Source organism: Pelobates fuscus, chromosome 5 (genome assembly GCF_036172605.1).
Source record: "Pelobates fuscus isolate aPelFus1 chromosome 5, aPelFus1.pri, whole genome shotgun sequence".
NCBI lineage: Eukaryota > Metazoa > Chordata > Amphibia > Anura > Pelobatidae > Pelobates > Pelobates fuscus.
In genome coordinates this window covers 55,762,512-55,786,349 of record NC_086321.1, presented here as the reverse complement: position 1 = coordinate 55,786,349, position 23,838 = coordinate 55,762,512, and the positions used below count along the sequence as shown (strand labels likewise).

Sequence of the window (23,838 nt, the reverse complement as noted above, 5' to 3'; positions counted from 1 at the left end):
TGGGCATTTGGGGGGCGGCTTTTTTTGCCGCCCCCTGGAAAATGCCGCCAAAGGCAAATGCCTTGTTTGCCTCGCAGAAGATACGTCCCTGCTAACAGGATGACGCCTGGGGGAACAGGACCCTAAAGCTCCCCGGGTGGTTGAGCGGAGTGTTGCCCTTCCACATCGCGTTACGGAGCGTAAGTGGAGGGTAGATTTTATGCCGGCTAATACTTGTAGGAGGTCCGGGCCGCCCTCCAATTCCATTGCAGGCCGTGCGCCTGCCACATCAGTTGAATGCATGCTCGAGTGGCCTTGCGTTCCACTATAGTTCCGACCGCACTAATGCACATCCGCGGTTTCGAACTTCGTTCTTTGGTGCAAAATTTGAAGCCTATTAATTCTGTGCATTGCCTTGTTTCCACCAAGAGTGTTTGTAAGCAGTGGTACACAGTGTCATCAGCCCTCCCACACAGTAGTGAGGTTTTTGAGGTGAGATTCACTAAAGTCTCTAGCCCTGCATCTTCGGTAAAAAAAACAGATGAAGAGAAAATGCCAGCCCCAGCACACAAGAAGGCGACTTGCAAGGCCAAACATTTGTGCTGTAGTGAATGTGCATTTCTGCTCCCAGATGGATGTAAGAAGAAAACTTGCAACCAGTGTGCTGCTGAATTCCTAGAAAAATCAAAGCATCAAGAGATGCAGTAATTTTTAAGTTGATTCCAAGACAACTTCTCCCAGACTTTTGCATCCTTTAAAAACACGGTGAAGAAAGATAGCGGATCTGTTAAAAGACATGCGCCACACGATAAATACACTTTAACTCCTTAAGGACACATGACGTGTGACATGTCATGATTCCCTTTTATTCCAGAAGTTTGGTCCTTAAGGGGTTAAAGGCTGAAGTCTCCATCACATTCAGACCTCTATTTGGGAGAATGTTCCAGCTCTTTTTTTTTATCAGAAAGTTCTAGCCTAGACTCCAGTGTGGATGAAGGCTTTCCGGCAGAGGAATTAAAGAGGTTAAAGTGTCTGCTGTGGTTCAGGACGTGGAACCCTCAAGCAGTAAAGTGCAAGGCTTCCCCACACATCGCAGAGTTCTGGAATTGTTTCAGAGAGAATGGAAAAACCCAGAGAGACAAGCTTTTTATTTTCAAAATTTCAAACAGATCTTCAGGCTACAGACCGAGGATAGATGGGATACCCAAATGTTGATATACAGGTGGCACAGTTGTCCAAGAAAACAACTATTCTAATAGGAGAAATTTCGGGTCCGAAAGAACCCATGGACAAGCGTGCTGAGACCTCCTGTAGACGGGCATACCAGGCGGCTGGCTACCATTGCAAAACAGCTATTAACGGGGCAGCGGTAGTTAAAGCTCAAAATCTCTGGCTCCCGTCCTTAGTAGATTTGTTGGTGGATAATACAGATAAGGACCTGTCTCATTTGTTCGACCTTATGCGGTTTCAAATTAATTTTTGCTGGATATGTCTGAGGAGATTTTAAGCTGTCAGCCCGCATCATGGGTTTATCTTCAGTAGCCCACAGGGCTTAATGGCTGAGAACATGGACAGCAGACACGGCTTCAAAAGCTGTTTTGTGTGAACTGCCTTTTGAGAGGAATAAATTATTTGGTTCCCACAAGATCACAGGGTGTCTGGGGATAACATATACAGAAGATTTCAAAACCAACGTCAGAAACCTTTTCGTGGCCTAGACAACTACAGAAGATTTCATAGACATTTCAAAGAGGTCAAAAGAGAGTCCTTCCACAAACAAGATAAGAAAAAGATATTGATGCCAGATGAGTAGGGGGTCTGCTCAGATTCTTTGTTCCTTAATGGCAAGAAACAACATCAAATCCGTGTATTTTGAAGTAAATAGCAGAGGGTTACAGGATAAAATTCTCCTAAGGACCCTGTCCCGGAATTCCTGATATCAACTTACCAGTCAAAATAAAAATCAGCAGCTCTTCTATCAGCAGCCCTTACCCTGTAAGAAGGCCGTTATAGAAAAGATTTAAAAACGTCAAGAATACCAGGAAGTGTACTCTCGCCTTTTCCTGGTCCAAAAGCCATACCAAACTTTCCGGTCTGTTCCCGACCTGAAGAGGGTCAATGCCTGTATATATTACCAGAGGTTTCACATGGAAAGTATTCTCTTTGTGACACACATTATGCAACAAATGGATTACAACGACTTAAAGGATGCCTATCTCCATGTGCCGATGTCAGTGTCTTCAAGGAGATATCTTATGTTTGCAGTGAAGCTGGGAAAGGAAAACTAAAAAATTTCCAGTTAAAGGCTCTACCTACTAGTCTCTCATCAGCCCCACGTTCATCAGCCCTTCTTCCATTAACAGCGGCACTAAGACTGAGAGGTATCGCAGAGTCAGTAGATCATCCCTGCAGGTGACCGTTCTTGCAAAACCATGGCTGGATAATTAATTACGAGAAGTCCGAAAGGTGTCCTTCCACCCACATTCCGTTTCTGGGTCTGTGTGGATTCAAACATCCTTTCCATTTCCCTACCAGTAGAGAAACAGAAAAGAATCAGGAAGGAAATTACCATTCTCCAGAGAAGAGACTCCTGCCCCATAAGGAAGGCTATGAGCATGTTAGGCCTTCTTACCTCTACCATTCCAGCTGTGAAATGGGCAAGGTCCGAAATTAGACCCTTACAGTGGAACATCCTTTCCAAATGGTCGAAAAGGGAGGAAGATTTAGATTCATCAATCAGTCTTTCATCTAGGGTAAAGAAACCGCTGCAGTGGTGGAACAAGTCAAGATTTTTAGAAATCTGTCCTTCCAACAGAGAAATTGGATCGTATTTACCGTGGACGCATCGATAAAAGGCTGGGGGAAACATCTAGGATCCCATTTTCAGCTGGAAATATGGTCTATGGAAGAAGCTGCCCGGCCCACGAATTTCAGAGAGATGAAAGCGGTTTGGAACTTCCTTGTAGCTTTCAAACCAGTCATAAGGGAAAAGTCTGTGAGAATTCAGTTAGACACTGTCACATACCTAAACCGACAGGGAGGTACGAAGGTGTTTTCTCTCCAGTGTCTTTGTTCAGAATTCATGACTTGGTCTCAGGAAAATCTAGAATCAATCTCGGCAACATACATTCAAGGGATCCTGGACGGGTTCTCAATGCCATGGAAGTTCAGCATGGCGTATCCTTCTCTTCTAGTAGCTTTGATCCCCCGCATTGTGCAGAAAAGATCAGATGGGGGTGATTTTACCTTTTTGGCCAAACAGGAGCTGGTTCTCAGAGGTCGATCGGATGGCAATAGACCGTTGGGAACTACCCTGTTCGAGCGACCTTCTGGAAAACAAAGTTCTCCCGGTGAAGACCATAAAGATGTTCCAACTGACGGCATGGTTGCTGCAAGATGATCCTTAAAGCCCAGGGTGTGTCTGACAGCATTGGTGATATTCTCCTGTCCTCCACTCGCAGATCCACAAAGGTTTACCTCAGGATCTGACAGAAATATCTGCATTGGTGTTCTCAGAAGGGTTGTCTCGCTTTTAATCCGTCTGTACAGTTTCTCTGTTTCTCTGCTGATCTTAGTGTGTCTACTCTTAAGGTGCAGATGTCCGCCCTCAGCAATTTCCTGCTTCAAGATTTGGTATCCAACAGGCTCATTCATAGGTTTTTTTTAAAGCTGTTTTTCTGAAATGTCCTCCAAGACTTTCTTCTTTCCCACATGGGATTTGTCCGTTGTTCTCAAGGCTTTGTGCATTGGATACTATACCTTTGAAGATTTTATCAATGAAAACAGCATTTTTGGTGGCAGTTACCTCCGTTAGAAGGGTTGGAGAATTGCAAGCTCTATCATCATCCTCCTGAGTTTACAGTTTTCAACCAAGATAAAGTGGTTTTACACCCAAAGCCGTCTTTTCTGACAAAAGTTGTCTCCAGACGTTACCTTAACGAAGCTATCGTTCTACCTTCTTTCTGCCAAGCTCAATCTTCTGACCCAGAGAAGAAATTGCACTGCCTGGATATTAAGAGGGTGTTAGCTTATCTCCCCCGCTCTGCTACTCATAGAATATCAGATCTTCTGTTTATCAATTTACAAGGTTTTAAAGGTAAAGAGGCTTCTAGACCAACTATCGCAAGATGGCTGATCTATCAAACTGGCTTATAAGGTCAGTAATCTCTCACTTCCGTTCCCGATCAAGGCTCACTCTACTAGAGCAATGGCAACCTCATGGGCTGAGCAATCTTAGGCATCCCCGATAGATATCTGCAGAGCTGTAACTTGGTCTTCCCTGCGCTCTTTCATAAAACATTACAGGCTGGATATATTCTCTTCCTCGGAAACTGCTTTTGGGCAAAAGGTGCTCCAGGCGGTGGCCTATTGATTTCCCTCCCATTGCTGTTGTTCAGGGATCTTGCCATATCCCACTTGTTTGCAGTACTGCCACTCACTATAGGAAAACCAGTAATTTTACTTGCCATCAATTCTATTTTCCTTAGTAGAGTGGCAGTACTGCATGTTTCCCTCCCACTGAAGAATAAATTAATGTTTGCAGTTGATTGGTCTCCATATGGTTATTTAGATAACTGGCGATGTTTTGGAGGTATGGCCTTTTATAGGCAGGGAGGAGGGAATTAATGTAATTACTTTAATTTGCAGAGCTACTTGTCCACTTACGGAGGTGAATACCCACTTGTTTGCAGTACTGCCACTCTACTTAGGAAAATTGAATTTACGGTAAGTAAAATTACTGCAGTGATACTCAATAGTCAGTAGATGGCTTCAAGTTAGCACATATGGAAGTTCAGTCTGAACCAGTGTTGACCGCGGCATGGTTCAGTCTGAACCAGTGTTGACCGCGGCATGGTTCAGTCTGAACCAGTGTTGACCGCGGCATGGTTCAGTCTGAACCAGTGTTGACCGCGGCATGGTTCAGTCTGAACCAGTGTTGACCGCGGCATGGTTCGGTCTGAACCAGTGTTGACCGCGGCATGGTTCTGTTAGACCCTCTTACACTTTTGCACTATCTTTCTACAGATGCCACAGTGACATGCACCTGCTTCTATTATACTTGACTTTTTCTATGCCTCATTCTTGGATCATTCATTTCCTGTTGACGTTATCATCCCTAATCCTTTTTTACCACATACACTGATTTTTAGTTATGGAAGCAAACCTTTTCCTGAAATCAGACTGTCTTGTATTTTTTTTTTAAATATATTATATATATTTTTTATTTGTAGCAATATACTGTGTTAATCTGCTCTAGGCAATCTTTTTTTCTTTTTCTTTTTGCAACTGATATATGAAAGCAAGTAGCAATTAATTGTCAAAGTGTTGGTATGAGAGTGAATCTTTATCAGATCATTAACTAAACAGATGGTATAATTGATTTTTTGTGCCAAATACACAACTCATGACAGGTTCTGTAGCGGCTCTGGTGTGTTGTGGTGAGAATCCTCCATTCAAGTCAGCAAACATTGGCCACAACACCTAAACACAGTGAAAACAAACTTAAATAAAGATTAAACATCTACAGAGGAGATTCCAGAATTCTCCTTTAACAATTCAGGCCTCGGTTTAGTTCTATCATCCAAAAACAGTTGGTTGTTTTTATTAATTTATGATTTTATTTTTTAAATCGCATTAAGGCTGGATTTAATGTCAACCAAAATTTAAACAGACAAACTTGATAAACTTGGAAAAAAAAAAAAAAACAGTGAAAAGCACATTTATCATTAAAAAAAAAAAAAAAAAAAAAAATTTAATAACTCCTGCAATAGCATAAGGGATAATTACTACCTTTCTTATAAACAGACAGCGGCTTCTCATGGTAAATAAAAACTTGCAGCTCGGTCGATAATAACATAAGGGGAACCGGACACAGGTCTCCCGTTGCCCCACCTGTGGACATCATTGAAGTTAGCAACAAATCACATTCTGGAAACTTACAAATGAACCAGTATGAAGCAGATTCTTGATATGCAGGTTTATTAAAAAATTTACAATACATGGCACATCCCTACCAAATATGTAAAAAAGGCAAACATACAAAAAGTATTTGCACTGGGTAGAAGGGAGGAAGGAGACTTTAGAGAACTCTGGACATTTTTTTATGCGTCTCCACAGGGATGCTTTATCAACATAAAAATTCAAACTTCACCATGCTTTAAAAGGCTGGATAAGGGGAGGATACCTCTTCCATGCTTAAAGCACCACTATAGTGCCAGGAAAACAAACTTGTTTTCCTGGCACTATAGTCCCATGAGGGTGGCCCCACTCTCAGGGTCCCACTCCTGCTTCGCTGAAGGGGGAGGAAGGGGGTTAATCCCTCGGCGCTGGGACTCTCCTCCCTCTTCTGAGGTCATCAGCTGAATGCGCATGCGCGGCAAGAGCCGCGCGCGCATTCAGCCAGTCCATAGCATTCTCAATGCTCTCCTATGGATGCTGGCGTCTGCTTACTGTGAAAATCACAGTGAGATGCGCGGAAGCGCCTCTAGCGGCTGTCAATGAGACAGCCACTAGAGGCTGGATTAACCGTATAGTAAACATAGCAGTTTCTCTGAAACTGCTATGTTTACAGCAGGCAGGGTTAATCCTGTATGGACCTGACACCCAGACCACTTAATTGAGCTGAAGTGGTCTGGGTGCCTATAGTGGTCCTTTAAGTAAACATATTACAAAATACCCTTCACTTGCCATCACCTCACTTATTTTCAAAGGGAAATAAGCACGACTCCATTTCAGTATAGTAAAGTGGACATCTACTGTTGGATCCAAACATAATATGTTAAAGGCAAAATCATTGTTTATTGATTAGTATTCGGTAAGCACCAATATTAATCCCTTTTATCTACCCATAATCGTGCCAAAGGCACCAATCCATTAAAACCAACTACAGACCAAAGAGCATAACATCGATCAGTTTTACTGTTAATCATATTGATTGCCCCAGTGGTGACTCCAATATGTATTATGTTCATGCTTGGTCAATGAGGTTTAGCTCAAATCATTCTACAAATATCCTTCGTGATCACTCCACTAAACTTATGTTTAGACAAAAGCAAACTTTTCTTGGTTATGACATCGGAAAACCACATGGTACTTATTGCACAAGAAAGTGCTGATAAATGTGATCGGCTCTAATTAAGTCAAAATGGTGGCATTACTAACCTATGATAACTAAAGACCTGCAGCTGAGCAACTATTTCTACACAGTTGCTAATAACACAAAGGAGGGACCCTTGGCCCCACCTATGGCTTAAAATTAAATAATGGGGGATGGATAGCTCACTTACAGTGAGGGGAAAAAGTATTTGATCCCCTGCTGATTTTGAACATTTGTCCACTGACAAATGATCCGTCTATAATTTTAATGGTAGGTGTATTTTAACAGTGAGAGACAGAATAACAAAAAAAAATGCATGTCAAAAAAGTTATAAATTGATTTGCATGTTACATAGCTGAAAAGAGACTTGCATCCATCAAGTTTAGCCTTCCTCACATACGTTGTTGCTGTTGATCCAAAAGAAGGCAAAAAACCCAGTCTGAAGCGCTTACAATTTTGCCACAAACTAGGAAAAAATTCCTTCTTGACCCCAAAATAGCAGTCAGATGTCTCCTTGGATCAAGCAGCTATTACCCCACTAATTAGAAATTGTATCCCTGTATGTTATGTCATTTAGTAAAATAAATATTTGATCCCCTATCAATCAGCATGATTTCTGTCTCCCAGGTGTCTTTTTTTTATACAGGTAATGAGCTGAGATTAGAAGCACTCACAACTCCTAATCTGAGCTTGTTACCTGTATAAAAGACACCTGTCCACAGAAGCAATCAATCAATCAGATTCCAAACTCTCCATCATGGCTAAGACCAAAGCGCTGTCTAAGGATGTCAGGGACAAGATTGTAGACCTACACAAGGCTGAAATGGGCTACAAAATCATCGCCAAGCAGCATGCTGAGAAGGTGACAACAGTTGGTGCGATTATTAGCAAATTGAAGCACAAAATAACGGTCAGTCTCCCTCGATCTGGTGCTCCATGCAAGATCTCACCTCGTGGAGTTTCAATGATCATGAGAACGGTGAGAAATCAGCCCAGAACTACACGAGAGGATCTTGTTAATGATCTCAAGCGCGGTTGGCTATAGACTTGTTAACCCCTAGCCATCTAGATGGGTTATTTATTAATTTTGACATACTGTCCCTTTATTTCATCAAAGGCCTCCACCATAGGGGCTGGGCAGGACAACATGTCCCCTCCCTTTTTATTATAACATAATCACTACCCACCACTCTAACCGTAAAATACAAATCATAGAACAGAATGAGATGTTATTGTTTTTTTGGGCATATGTTAATTCATTTTCTACATAATTAACTTTAGAAGGGAAAGTAACTGAAAAAGTAAGTAAAAACATTAGCTTGGTGGGATTGTCACATCAATAGCTGTCCAGAGCTACCGGGTGCCGGGGATCCCTCATGTGGTGGCCACCGCATAGGGGCCTCGTCTGGGTTGTCTCGGTACGAAGGCTGTCACTTTGTCTGGGATCCCATCTGTGTGATGGACCGGCAGGATCGGTAGGTGCTGTGTGCTGCAGAGCATCTTGAGGGAGTCCCAGCGCTGGCAACAGGTCCTGTGCGCCTTGCATGTCACTAACCTAGTGTTTCTCGTCGCCCTTCATGATGGATATGGTGCGGTTAAGGCGCCATTGATATGGGACACAGTGTTGTCTCAGGAGCGAGGTAAACGGCTTGAGGGACCTCCTCCAGGCTAGAGTGCCCCCAGATAGGTCTGCAAAAAAGGATAGTGTCATTGCTTCAAATGAGTATGGGGAGCAATCTTTGACCGCTGCTAGTGTTGCCGCTTTATCCTTCTCTTGCTGAAAGCGGATTATGAGTTAGACAGGGAAGCTGAAAATACAGAATATCGGCTGATATCGGCCAGAACGATAATCGGTCGATCCCTAGTGCAGAGTACTCTCAACAACCTAACATTTGCAGTCATGAAAGTTGTGGTGCATAGAGTATTCTGTTAAAATAAAGTCTTTCTATCTACCTTAACCTCTTTGCTCTAATTTCTGTCATTCTCGGTGTGCCAAGTGCCTTGTGCCATGAATCAGACTGTGCCATGTATTGCAAACCTGAAATATCCAAATGGCTTGGTCTAAATGAGGGCATTTTGCAAACTTGGGTGAAATAAAGTGAACATCAAATTAGCTTCACCAAATATACTGTAAATTGGCCAGCAGTTATAAGGTTATTTTCACACTGTCTAAGATGGATGAAAAGATAGGTGTTAGCGGGCATGTGCGGATCTCTCCTCATCTCGAATGGTTTCATGTGGCATCCTGATCCCACACTGTCTGCAGTGCATGTGCTTTCTAGACATGATTGCAAAATGGAGACAAATGTGCGCATCCACTCATTATGTCTGCCATATTTGCATTTTTTTCTTTCTTACCTCATGATGAATTGACTGCATTTACTTTATTTGGTCAATATATTTGCTTGTAGCGGGGGCTGGGCCGGACCGTTGAGCTGACAAGACACCATCTACTGCAGCTCCGGTCCTGGGCCTGAAAAAAATATTAAATTACCGCACACAACTCTTTCCACTTCAAATTACTGAATCTGAATAAGGGAATACCCCTGCATCAAAGAAAGGTCAGCTGGTTGACTGAGGGCCCTGCAAATATTAAGATGCCAAGGTTTGGGCCTACTTGTTGAGGCAAGCCTGCGACCTTCTAATAGAGACAGGAGAGAGAGACTGAGTGAAACATCCATACACAGACAAACCTGTCTCTCTCAAACCGCAATGAAAGCAAGCGGGGATCGTACTACGGCCCTTCTCCCGGTCCCACATTTTCAAGTTGCAAGTTTAAAGTTTTCTGTTGGAATAATATCACTCCTCGAAGAGCTCCTGTGGCTGCTTGGCGGTCTTCCCCATTTCCGCTTTCTCACCCAATTGCTAAATGGAATATGGAGATTGCTGTATCTCACCTGACCGGATGAGTATGTCTGATTTACACATATGCCTTGGGGGGACCCACTTCAGACCCACTGGTGTTTCGGCAGAGCTGAGAGCTGCTACACGTATGGGCCCTTTGCCTCTAGGCTTCGTGGGGAATGAAGTCCCCATTGCTGTGAGCTCTGCTCGGCCAGTGTGCGTTGGCCTCCGGCAGACCAGTAACTGAGGGACTGTGCGACCCCTGTCATGGACGAGAGGCCGGTGATGGGAGAGACTAGCAGAGGTGACATGCGGGACCTGCCGGGATGCAGGCAGTGCTGCGGAGGTGCAGAAAGCAGCAGGCTTGCAGACTTTACGGGAGGAGGGTCTGGAGGACTGACAAAGCCTTTGAGTGCCCAGGGTGCGGTTGTCTATTTGGCGAGGACAATGTTGGCCGGCTATTGGCGGAGGAGCAGTTGATCCATGCCCCATGTGGTTTGTCTGCTGCACAACAACGACAGTCCTCTAATAATGCAATATCGGATGTCTCTCCTGCAAATATTTTTATTTTCTCTTTCTCATCTCGCAAAATTCCTCTGGGATGGGGGGGGGGGGGAGCCCAGACTAGACTGCTTTGACTGAAAGTTAGTGCCCTGTTTTTTTTAATTATTTATTTATTTCATTTTACTTTTGGCTGTGCGTGCTCGGATAAGATCCTCAGTGGCTTGCAAAAAATATTTTGCCTGAACGGAAAGTTTATAATGTAAAAAAAGTCCCTTTACAAAATACAATTTAGGATATTGTCTACCTTGAGCTGTGAAGTCTCTACTTCGCCAGATAATTGGGTAATAATTAAATGTCAGCTTTCTCATTAAATATGCAGAAAGCTCTGTAAATGAAGTATATTAATGGTATGCCATTAGTTTCATTAGGAGTCTCTTTATCTTGTCTGTTGAGCATGAATGCGATAGTTACAGAATTATATATTGCTGCAAATAACATTTAATCATCATGTATCCTTCGTTTATTTAATACTCTCTCTTTATTGTCACAGACCGGCGTTGTTCTATACTGGCTGCAAGATCAGTTTATGTTCTCTGACTCTTTGCACATGATAAGATGATCCAGTTGTTTTATTTGCATGTTAAGTTATGGTCTTGCTGAAGGTTCCATGGTTGACACATGACCCGGCACAGAAGTGCTTGTCTTAAAATGCACAGGATTTGCGTTTCTACATTGTTCAGCATTCTGTTTTGCGTGTCCTGTGGTATATTTTGAATGATACTTTAAAAAATATCTTTAAGAGAATAGCATGGTTGTTAAATTTATGGAGTATATTTTAATCAGAAAATATTGGCCCGCTTTAGTGTGTTCAGGGGATTGACCAAATAATTTGCCTCAAACCGTCTACTTTTGCAAATAGAAATACTTTTTGTTTGAGGATTTAAGATGAACTCTATGTGTTTCAAGAGGGACAGAGAATAATGTAAGGTATACTGGAACAGTGCCTGCCAACACGTTTTACAGGTTTTAATCTGTAATTTTAATGAGTTTTGAGAATAACCTGTTTGCAACATTTTACTTGAAAAGAGTAGTTAGGCTGGTCACCTTTAAAGAATACTAGTGTAATAATAGACATTGCGGTTGTGTTGTGTTTACCAGACCTCTACCTACCCCCGATATCTCACCTTCATCTTGACCTATCAAAGAGTCACAGGAGGATGGGAATAATTATGTATATAGTTGTGTATAATACAATATATGGAGATACTAATTAGAATTTTATGTGTGTTTCATAATTATATGCGTTATGTGACCCAGGACATACTTGAAAACGAGATAAATCTCAATGTATCTTTCCTGGTAAAATATTTTATAAATAAATGTGTGTGGATGTGCTTATTAGAATTAATGTATATTTATGGCTAATTAACTGTTTCCATGTATCGCACCCACATTGTTTGACCTTTACTCTACATCATGATGCTATGGTTTTCTTGATCTGAATTATTTAAAGTCCCGTGTTCTGGAATGAGCCATTCCCAGCTGTTACATCCAGCACACACATTGTTTGTACACATACTCCTTGCATTCTCACAATGGTTGGCCAATTTGTGGTAGTCGTCTTCTGTGTTGTAGTATGGAGCTGGATAACTGGATGTTATAATTTAGGGGTAAATGTGTGGGCATATCACTTTAATTTATTCTGTTAGATGGATGCATTATAACGCATCAAATGAATAACCCAACATTCACAGATTAACATAGAAAGCACTTATTATCCTGTCCATCATTGAGTCTCTTTTCGGCTGTTGCTTACTGCAGACTCCAAAATCCACCTATTAAGTGAACCTGTATAATTCACTGAATTGCCCGTGTGTCTGTCCATCACAACCATTTACCTCTTTACCGGCATCATTTAACTAAGTTTATTTACCAAATTGTTAAAAATTGAAAGCCAACTTTGCCAAATGTATCTGATAATTCAATATTTTTTGACAGTGTAGCAGAGTTAAAGAAATATGCAATTTCAGCAAATTAGTTTCACTGTTTAGGGAGGAAACTATTAATCGCAGAGCAGGATTAGCTATTTGACTTTAGGCGGTTTGACAAGTGCCCCAGAACCATTAATTTGCATTCCCCGATAACCATACCTGTGGGAAGAAATAAACAGGAAGACACGAACTGGCAACCTGCCTAGGGTTCTATGGGATTTTAAACCTTCTCTGTTCACTAGAAAATGTCTCTCTATTGGACAGGGATATTGGGCATTCTCGAAGAATTACATTGTTCCACAAGCCATCTCTCCAAGTACCATTGGAATTTTTGGGACAGAAAAAGTAAAAAAAAAAAAAAAAATGTAAATAAAAAAAAAAAAAGCATACGCTGTAAATGAGACTATTATAGACCTATATTTTTCATCATATGACCATGATATTAATTGAATGTTTTTTTTTTTTAACCTTATTATCATGTTACTCTTCTTTCTAATTCAAGAAATCAATTATATTGTTTGATTATGTTTATGGATGTCCCCTCCCCCCTTTTACATTTTTTTTTTTTTTTTTTTAGTATTTTTATTTTATTTTATAGTTTTATTACCCCTGTTTAATTTTTCTCTATGTTTAACATTTATTTATATACTATTTTGAAAAAATTCTCAAACTATTTCAAAAGAATGTCTGTCTCGGTCTGGGATAATGAACAAGTAGGTTAGTTATAACTGCCCTCTAGTGGTTGCTTAACAGTAAAACTCACTTATTTTGAAACCCATTTTCTACTTACCTTTGTACCTTTGAAATAAGCACACTATCCAGCATGGACATATTTCTTCATTCTAACACATACCTCTCCAGTGTGTTAAAGGCACAAGCCTAAAATTATTTCGGTAGGTTAAAATGAATAATCCAGTAAGCCATTGGTTGTGTGGAGGAATGTGGATCTTAAAGTATGCAGAGTTGGGAACTTACGCCTGGTTGTTATGAAAGGAGCATGGTGCTGATTTTTAGTTTATCTTTTTCATTTTCTGTAATTGTTTTGTCTTATCTGGCCTCTTTGATCCTCTAGAGTTTTAGAACCCAAATTAGTCCTATGAAACTCATGTAGAACCTGGTGTAATGCAATTGCTTTGAATTCACCATTAGTAATCCCCCATTTTATTTCAAAGAGGGTCTTGGAGAAGGCAGTGATGCTACAGTACGCTTGGGTCTTTTAACAGTGGGTTCCCAATTAAATGGTATTTTTTTATTTTTTTATTTGATGAATAAACTCCTTTGTTATGACAAATGTGACTTGATTTGCTCTGTGGATGTCATACATTTTAATGCTATTTGGAATTCAGCTGTTACTTGGACTAACTGGAAGAAATGTATTATTGGAAAGAGAAAACCCAATTGATTATGCTGATAATAATAAAGTGATATTTGATCTACTTTCACAGAATGGCAACAAAGATGATAACCTGGACGTGCTGGGCACGGAGATTTGGGCTGCTAGTACTTTTGATTCTTTAAGGTAAGTCCTCTTAACACTGCGTTTTAAGGTTAGTGCTGGTCACCCTCCCGTGTAATGTTCACTGTAACTCCCATTTCTCCTGGCACAGTGTAACATTACACATTCCTGCTAGGTAAGTGATTTCAAGGTCAGTGCTGCTGGGTATAATCCTTAATCCTGTAAGTGTTTGGTTTGTGACTTAAAAACCTTAACCACCATCAGACATTTTTTTTTTCAATCCATCTGCCAAATGGTAATACTTGCAGTGATGAAAAATACAAAGTGCAGGAAACAAACCAAATGAAATATAATCTAAAATGTTATCTCTATACACTGGAACACCATCTCTGCCATGTCTACCATGTCTCCATCTCACAAACATAGCTCGCATCCGCCCCTATCTAACATCAGACCTAGCGAAAGGTGCTTGTTCATGCCATTGTTCTTTCTCGCCTTGACTACTGCAATCCCCTCCTCAGTGGTCTTACGTGTTCCCATATTGCACTGCTGCAATCTATAATGAATGCGGCGGCAAGGCTCATTTTCCTGTCCGCCGGCACCTCCCACGCTCTGTCAGTCCCTACATTGGCTTTCATTTAGATATAGGGCTGAATTTAAGATTCTGGTGCTTGCTTACAAGTACCTACATAATGCTGCTCCAACCTACCTATTCTCCCTAATAAACAAGTTTGTCCCGTCAAGGCCCCTGCGCTCTGCCGAACACCCATGTCTATCCTCTGTCCGTACTCCCACATCTGATGCTCGCCTCCAAGACTTCTGCAGGGCTGCACCTTTTCTGTGGAACTCCCTTCCCTTCTCCGTTAGACTTTCACCCAGTCTCCACTCCTTCATAAAATCTTTAAAAACACACTTCTTCATGCAAGCATATCATTTAAACTGATAGCGGGTTTTCATTTGCCCACCCTTAGTCTAGCAAGTTAAGGGCTGATGTTAAGGGTATGATATTGATTTAAGTAAAACGGTACTGGTTTTCAGGCAACAGATTTGGGGTAACTATGCTCCCTTCACCTACCTAATGATCACTCGTACTATTTTACTATTTTTACCTTTTAGGAAAATTGTGTTGCTAAAGTTCTAACCATCTGAACTGTGCTTTCTACATGCAATATTTTCAAAAAGTTATTCCCAATATATTACTTCAATTGATCCTAACACGTTTGCTTTGCTTATTGGATTCTTTCATTTACTTTTAGTGGTGCGACTTGGGATTTACAACCAGAAAAACTTGACTTCACCCAGTTTCATCGAAAACTACGGAATGCCCCCAAGCACCCCCTCCCTCAGATAGACCGAGAAGGGTAAGATGAGATATCCGTTACTTCCGGATTTCTTGGTATGAATGTGTAATAAAGACTGCTTGTAGTTTGTAATATCAATAACTGTTACAATCAATGTGAGACATATTACCTATAAATCTGGCTGCCCTTTTGACTTATCGTTTAGACATCCTCACAGACACTTGTACATGTAAATTTAATTAGCGTCCTTCAAAAAGTCTGTTTTGATGTTTCGGTATATTGTAGTTAATTTGCTCCAGTAAACCCTATTGGTGTATATACAGGGATGTAATGGTAATCTCTCTGCAGCACAAACCGATTTAGTGAGCACTGGCATGTTGGAGTCATGTAGTGCTTGCAAGTTGAGTCAGCACTGAAATCAATGGGCAAACTGGTAAAGAAGAATCATATACCGTATTTTTCGCTCCATAAGACGCACCACACCATAAGATGCACCTAGTTTTTAGAGGAAGAAACCCATAAAAAAAATATTCTGACAAACTATCCCATAGTGTTTCTTACTATGGGACAGTTTGTTCAGAATATTTTTTTTTCTCCCCTCTCCCATAGTCTTCTCCCCCCCCTCCCATAGAGTCTTCTCCCCCCCCTCCCATAGAGTCTTCCCCCCCCCCTTTTTTGTTGTATATTCTTTTTAGATTAGTTTTTTATTTTTATGATTTATTTTGCAGCTGCTTCTGATACCGTTTGTGATACTTTGTACTCTTTACACAGAGTCAAGTGGCAGATTAGCGTCTGCACTACACTTTGTTTTGTGTTATATAGAGTAAGTTAATTGATACAACGTTCACCAAAGTGGATCCATGCACACATAGTACTGTGTGATATTTATTTACACACATTGTGACTTTTTATTTGACTCAATATTCTGTTTGATTTTTAAATAAATACATACATTTTTTGTACAAGTGCTAAATCATAGTATATGCATTAGTCCTTTATTGATATATTTATTTCTGAGCGCACATACTTTTTTACCCTTTTGAGCTACCACTCATTTATAGACGCTTGTGTATGTATGTAGTTGCCAATCCCTAATATTTGTTATTCAATACACCTGATATCTCTATTTCTTCTCCCCCCCTCCCATAGAGTCTTCTCCCCCCCCCTCCCATAGAGTCTTCTCCCCCCCCTCCCATAGAGTCTTCTCCCCCCCCTCCCATAGAGTCTTCTCCCCCCCCCCCATAGAGTCTTCTCCCCCCCCTCCCATAGAGTCTTCTCCCCCCCCTCCCATAGAGTCTTCTCCCCCCCCTCCCATAGAGTCTTCTCCCCCCCCCCTCCCATAGAGTCTTCTCCCCCCCCCCCCTCCCATAGAGTCTTCTCCCCCCCCCCCCTCCCATAGAGTCTTCTCCCCCCCCCCCCTCCCATAGAGTCTTCTCCCCCCCCCCCCTCCCATAGAGTCTTCTCCCCCCCCTCCCATAGAGTCAACTCTGCTTATACTCGAGTCAATGTCTGTATTATGGCAATTTACATTGCCATAATACAGACAGGGGGCTGTGGGGGCTGCAGAGTGGTTACTTACCTCTCCTGCAGCTCTCTCCTCTTCCACGGCGGTCCGTTCAGCACCTCGGTCAGCTCCCAGTGTAAGTCTTGCGAGAGCCGCGGGGTAATAGTGCGGCTCTCGCGAGACTTACAGTGTGAGCTGACAGAGAAGCTGCACAGACCGGCGCGGAGGAGAAGGGAGCTGACAGGAGCTGCAAGAGAGGTAAGTGCACTCTGACAGCCCCCCCCCCCCCCCCCACTGAACTGCCAATGCCACTGGACCACCAGGGAAGGAGAGCCCCCCTCCCTGCCATGTATCAAGCAGGGAGGGGGAACGAAAAAAAAGAAATACAAAATAATAATAATTACATTAATAATACAAAATTATTAAAATAATTTAAAAAAAAATGCCCACCCCCCACCAAGGCTCAACTACACACACACACACACACTGCACTCATACACACACACACACTGCACTCATACACACACACACACTGCACTCATACACACACACACACACTGCACTCATACACACACACACACTGCACTCATACACACACACACACTGCACTCATACACACACACACACTGCACTCATACACACACACACACTGCACTCATACACACACACTGCACTCATACACACACACTGCACTCATACACACACTCATACACACACACACACACACTGCACTCATACACACACACACACACTGCACTCATACACACACACACACTGCACTCATACACACACACACTGCACTCATACACACACACACTGCCTTCATACACACACACTGCACTCATACACACACACTGCACTCATACACACACACTGCACTCATTCACACACACTGCACTCATTCACACACACTGCACTCATTCACACACACTGCACTCATTCACACACACTGCACTCATTCACACACACTGCACTCATACACACACACTGCACTCATACACACACACTGCACTCATACACACACACTGCACTCATACACACACACTGCACTCATACACACACACTGCACTCATACACACACACTGCACTCATACACACACACTGAATTCATACACACACTGCACTCATACACACACACACTGCACTCATACACACACACACTGCACTCATACACACACACACACACACACACTGCACTCATACACACTCATACACACACACTGCACTCATACACACTCATACACACACACTGCACTCATACACACACACTGCACTCATACACACACACTGCACTCATACACACACACTGCACTCATACACACACACTGCACTCATACACACACACTGCACTCATACACACACACTGCACTCATACACACACACTGCACTCATACACACACACACACTGCACTCATACACACACACACACTGCACTCATACACACACACACACTGCACTCATACACACACACACACTGCACTCATACACACACACACACTGCACTCATACACACACACACACTGCACTCATACACACACACACACTGCACTCATACACACACACACACTGCACTCATACACACACACACACTGCACTCATACACACACACACACTGCACTCATACACACACACACACACTGCACTCATACACACACACACACACTGCACTCATACACACTCATACACACACACTGCACTCATACACACACACTGCACTCATACACACACACTGCACTCATACACACACACACACACTGCACTCATACACACACACTGCACTCATACACACACACACACACTGCACTCATACACACACACACACACTGCACTCATACACACACACACACTGCACTCATACACACACACACACTGCACTCATACACACACACACACTGCACTCATACACACACACACACTGCACTCATACACACACACACACTGCACTCATACACACACACACACACTGCACTCATACACACACACACACACTGCACTCATACACACACACTGCACTCATACACACACACACACACTGCACTCATACACACACACACACTGCACTCATACACACACACACTGCACTCATACACACACACACTGCACTCATACACACACACACACTGCACTCACACACACTGCACTCATACACACACACACACACTGCACTCATACACACACACACACACACTGCACTCATACACACACACACACACACTGCACTCATACACACTGCACTCATACACACACACACACACACACTGCACTCATACACACACACACACACACACACTGCACTCATACACACACACACACTGCACTCATACACACACACACTGCACTCATACACACACACACACACACACTGCACTCATACACACACACTGCACTCATACACACACACACACACACACTGCACTCATACATACACACACACACACACTGCACTCATACTCATACACACACACACACACACTGCACTCATACACACGCATACACTGCACGCATACACACACACACTGCACGCATACACACGCACACACTGCACGCATACACACACACACTGCACGCACACACACGCACACACTGCACGCATACACACACACACTGCACGCATACACACACACACTGCACGCATACACACACACACTGCACGCATACACACACACACTGCACGCATACACACACACACTGCACGCATACACACACACACTGCACGCATACACACACACACACTGCACGCATACACACACACACACTGCACGCATACACACGCATACACACACACACACTGCACGCATACACACACACACTGCACGCATACACACACACACTGCACGCATACACACACACACTGCACGCATACACACACACACTGCACGCATACACACACACACTGCACGCATACACACACACACTGCACGCATACACACACACACTGCACGCATACACACACACACACTGCACGCATACACACACACACACACTGCACGCATACACACACACACACTGCACGCATACACACACACACACTGCACGCATACACACACACACACTGCACGCACACACACACACACACACACACTGCACACACTGCACGCACACACACACACACACACACACACACACTGCACACACTGCACGCATACACACACACACACACACACACATACACACACACACACACACACACATACACACACACACACACACACACACACACTGCACGCATACACACACACACACACTGCACGCATACACACACACACACTGCATTCATTATATACACACTGTAAATAAATATTTAATTAATATAATTTTTTTAGGATCTAATTTTAGTTATACATTTACCAGTAGCTACTGCATTTCCCACCCTAGTCTTATACTCGAGTCAATAAGTTTTCCCATTTTTTTGGGTAAAATTAGGGGCCTCGGCTTATATTCGGGTCGGCTTATACTCGAGTATATACGGTAGTCCATCTTTGTCAATTCAAGCGTTGGGAGTTATGAGTAGAAATGTGTGTGTGGTGGTGAGCATGTTTAAGATCTGTAGGTCTGTGCAATAACAAAATGCACCATTAGAAGAGATGTAATGAACGTTAGGTCTAAATAAACATAATTTTTTTTTTTTTTTTAACTGTTTGGGTTTGTAGATTTTTTTATTTTGAATTTAGTACTCCATCTCTTTTTTTTTTTTTTTTTAAACTAGCAGCATAGATATCTTTAAAAATATTTTCCATACTTTACAGGAATTAACAGAGCATTAAATCCCTTCCACTGTGTGTCATGTTACATTTTTTACAACCATTCAATGGCAAAACTTTAACTGTCACTTCTCTTACTATGGAAGTGTTTCTTATCTGCAGTGCCATCATACTAATTAACTATTACTCATTGACCAATACTTTTTTTTCTAAAGAGTCTTTAACCCGGTGTAATATATTGGGACATGGAAGATATTTATTTTTTGATAATCCAACGGTTGGTTGTATACTCTTTTTTTTTTTTTTACGCATGTTAATCAATCTTAGAAACATTTGTTTCCCTCTCTTGGCTCAGGTTCGGAAAAGGGAAATGTGAAGATGGAGAGGAGATTAACCTGAACGACATAGAGAAAGTACTCCCAACCTGGACGGTCAGTGTGCATAATTTGTATTATATATATAAAAATATCATTATTTAATATTATGTTTTGGAAGAGATTGGCATGCAAACCGAAATATTTTTTAAATTTTTACAAGTATTGGTTTTAAGAGATGTTAAACATTTTTTTTAATAAGGATTTTCTTCTTTAGTAGATTACTAGACATCTATAGAGGATATATGCAATGTCTTTATTACTGTCCATTTATTTGTTTGTTATAAATGTTGTCCTCTGTTTACCTGCATGATAAAAGACCCTAAGGAGATCTACCAGTATGGCCTTCTGCTTAGTGATTAATGCTGGGCTTTGTCAGCTGCCCAGAACCAATCGCATCCAATGAGAGTGAGAAATCTCCCTATTTTGCTGCAATCACACAGTACGGAGTGCTCACAGGGCACTAAAGTGGGATTAGGGGATGGATTAAGTGTAGGATAATGGGCAAGAAGAAGAATAGAAATCTGGGGTGTTTACAGTAGTGGGACAAACAAGGTCTGTGAATTTCCCCAACGCAAAAGAAATGTGTGAAAAACAAACAAAACAAAAAATTGAATTTATGACTGAGGTCCATGATACAATGGTTACATTAAGTGTCACAGTGCTCTTGGTTAACCAGCCTTGGATGTACTTTCTACAAACATATACATTTTGAGTTGATGTTTCTAATTCTGTGACTATTAATAAAGTTGGTATCTCAGCATTCCAAAATTTGCAAACTTGTAGCTTTGAAACCATAATTCAGTTTGCAATTTTTAATTGGAAATTTTAACAATCAAGACTAATTATTGAATGCATTTTAAGTTTTTTTTTTTTTTTTTAGTTGCAATTCTTGGTTGTTAACTAATTTGTCTCGTCTAAAATTACCCCAGCGTACAATTATTCAACCGTTCCGAAATAAATAACTAAATTCATTTAGCAAAATAATTTTACTAGTGTTTACAAAATAATAAAACTCAGATCTACTCAAGATAATAAGACATAACTGGCAAAATGTGTCATTCCCTCCCCCTCCCCCCCATCTCCATCCCCACTTATAATGCATTAAAAATATACAAAACAAAATACATTGAAAGGAACACTATAATGTTAGAAAAACAAACCAATATTTACAGCACTATAGTCCTCAAGAGACCGTTTAGGTGCCAGGCACACCTCAGATTGCAGTGAAAAGGTATTGTATTTGTCTTTTCTAACTCACTGCGCCAGTCTCGCAACACAGGCTCCGCTTTCACGGTTGAGATAATCAATCTTGATGATCTCAGCCAAGTTGATGCTTTACTGTAGGAATCCATTGGGAGGCTATTGCGCATGCACGACAAAACACAGTGCTGCACTAATCAGCATCTCCTCATAGAGATGTATTGAAGCAACACATCTCTATGGGGAATGTTCATGGTCTCCATGCACTTCCTATCTCAGTGCTGCACACTGTGCAGCAGTGAGATAGGAAGCACCTCTAGTGGCAATATGAGTGACTGCCACTAGAGGTATTCCTTGGCTTTTCTCTGAATAGGCAGGGCTAAGACTGCTGTACATGCTGTAGACACCAGAACCACTACATTAAGCTGTAGTGGTTCTGCCGACTACAGTGACCATAAATGCATAATGTTTGTTGTACAATAATTATCCACAATAGTGCAATGCAGTAGTACTGTCTGTTGGGAGACATCCAGGTAGATTGATGATTTCTATACATTTTAAACAGCAACTTTCTGAGTTTAGGACAGCTTGCATGTGACGGACCTGATTCACTCTGGAATTTAACCAGGACATCTCGTGCTGCTTCAGTAGGATATCTTGGAGCTTTTACTACTTGAAAAACTGCTTACACATGCAATGGTGCAATTCTGCATAGAGTAATTTAAAAAAATATATATATATTTTAAATGAAAATCATACAAACTGCATTGGAATGTTATTGAAATCTGTCTCAAGCCATTCACATTTTGTTGCATGAGTGTGAAATAAACAAACTACGGAGCATCCTGTGATCTCACAGCAAATTCAGTCGGCCCTCTGCTTGTGCTCTTGTGCATGCGCAAGATGTCACCAGTGACACAGGCTTCTGGCAGATGAAGACTGAGCACCAAGGGGGAGAGAGGTGGTGCGTTCAATTTATCTTCTTCGTCTCCACCATTTGCTACCATGTACGCAGGGATGTAAGAAAGATTTGTGGCTAGGGACAAAATTCTCATAAGTGAATGTGACATAATTTATGATTAATTAAGGAAATAGAAAGTGATCAAAGAGAATGCCAGTATACGGAAACAGGGCAATTCGTGTGCTATGTAGTGGTCATGGTCTTTATATAACAAACAGAAAGGGTTCAGAGAACAATGGTGCTGTCAAGAAAGTAGATATTGTGGGTTGGTGTCTTCTCCTATTTCAGAAACTCAGAATGTTCAATGGTATTTAGAGCAGCTATTCTATCCTCTCTAACCTGTGCAGACACATCATTTGGATTAGCACTTTCAAAAGTGTATACAATCCACTATTTTGCAAACCTCTTGTACAGAGAAGGTTAAGGGGGCTGACGGTACAGCATCCAGGTCCACACAAATGTGTTGTGTTATGCAGCAGCAACTCAAGACTGCCATCTACTGTCATGTCTTGTGGTGGTTACTTGGGGATGCTTCCTCTGAGTTGTTTTTCTTCGGTGAATACAGTTGATTTGCTGGATTGCTAAAGTAATTTAGGGGACACTAATTATTGAATGTTCAGCATCTCATACTTTATTTTTGGGGAATAGTAGATGTCTGTTTGGTATTTAGATATTTTAACGTGACACATTTGTCACCCATACTGTGTTTGAATAAATGTAATTCAAACTACAGAATCAGACAATGAGATGGAAGGTCCTAAACACTGTAATCATACACTGATCAGCCACAGAATTAAAACTGACTGGTGAAGTGAATAACATTGATTATATTGTTACAATGGCACCTGTAGAGGGGGGGGATATTAAGCAGCAAGTGAACAGTCAGTTCTTGAATTTCATGTTTTCTGATCTGAGTGTCTTTGA

At 41.7% G+C, this 23,838-nt stretch overlaps 1 protein-coding gene across 4 annotated transcripts in view; it reads left to right on the top strand.

Moving 5' to 3' along the window:
• The window catches only part of CTIF (cap binding complex dependent translation initiation factor), a 225,112-nt gene that overhangs the window by 52,910 nt on the left and 148,364 nt on the right, over positions 1 to 23,838 (top strand). For all 4 annotated transcript variants that reach the window (XR_010090873.1, XM_063453862.1, XM_063453861.1 and 1 more), the window contains exons 4-6: positions 13,860 to 13,933; positions 15,127 to 15,231; positions 20,732 to 20,807. Coding sequence is in view for 3 of the 4 variants with exons in the window: in XM_063453862.1 (XP_063309932.1) it covers positions 13,860 to 13,933; positions 15,127 to 15,231; positions 20,732 to 20,807 (255 nt within the window). In the remaining variant the exon portion in view is untranslated. The remainder of the gene's footprint in view (positions 1 to 13,859; positions 13,934 to 15,126; positions 15,232 to 20,731; positions 20,808 to 23,838) is intronic.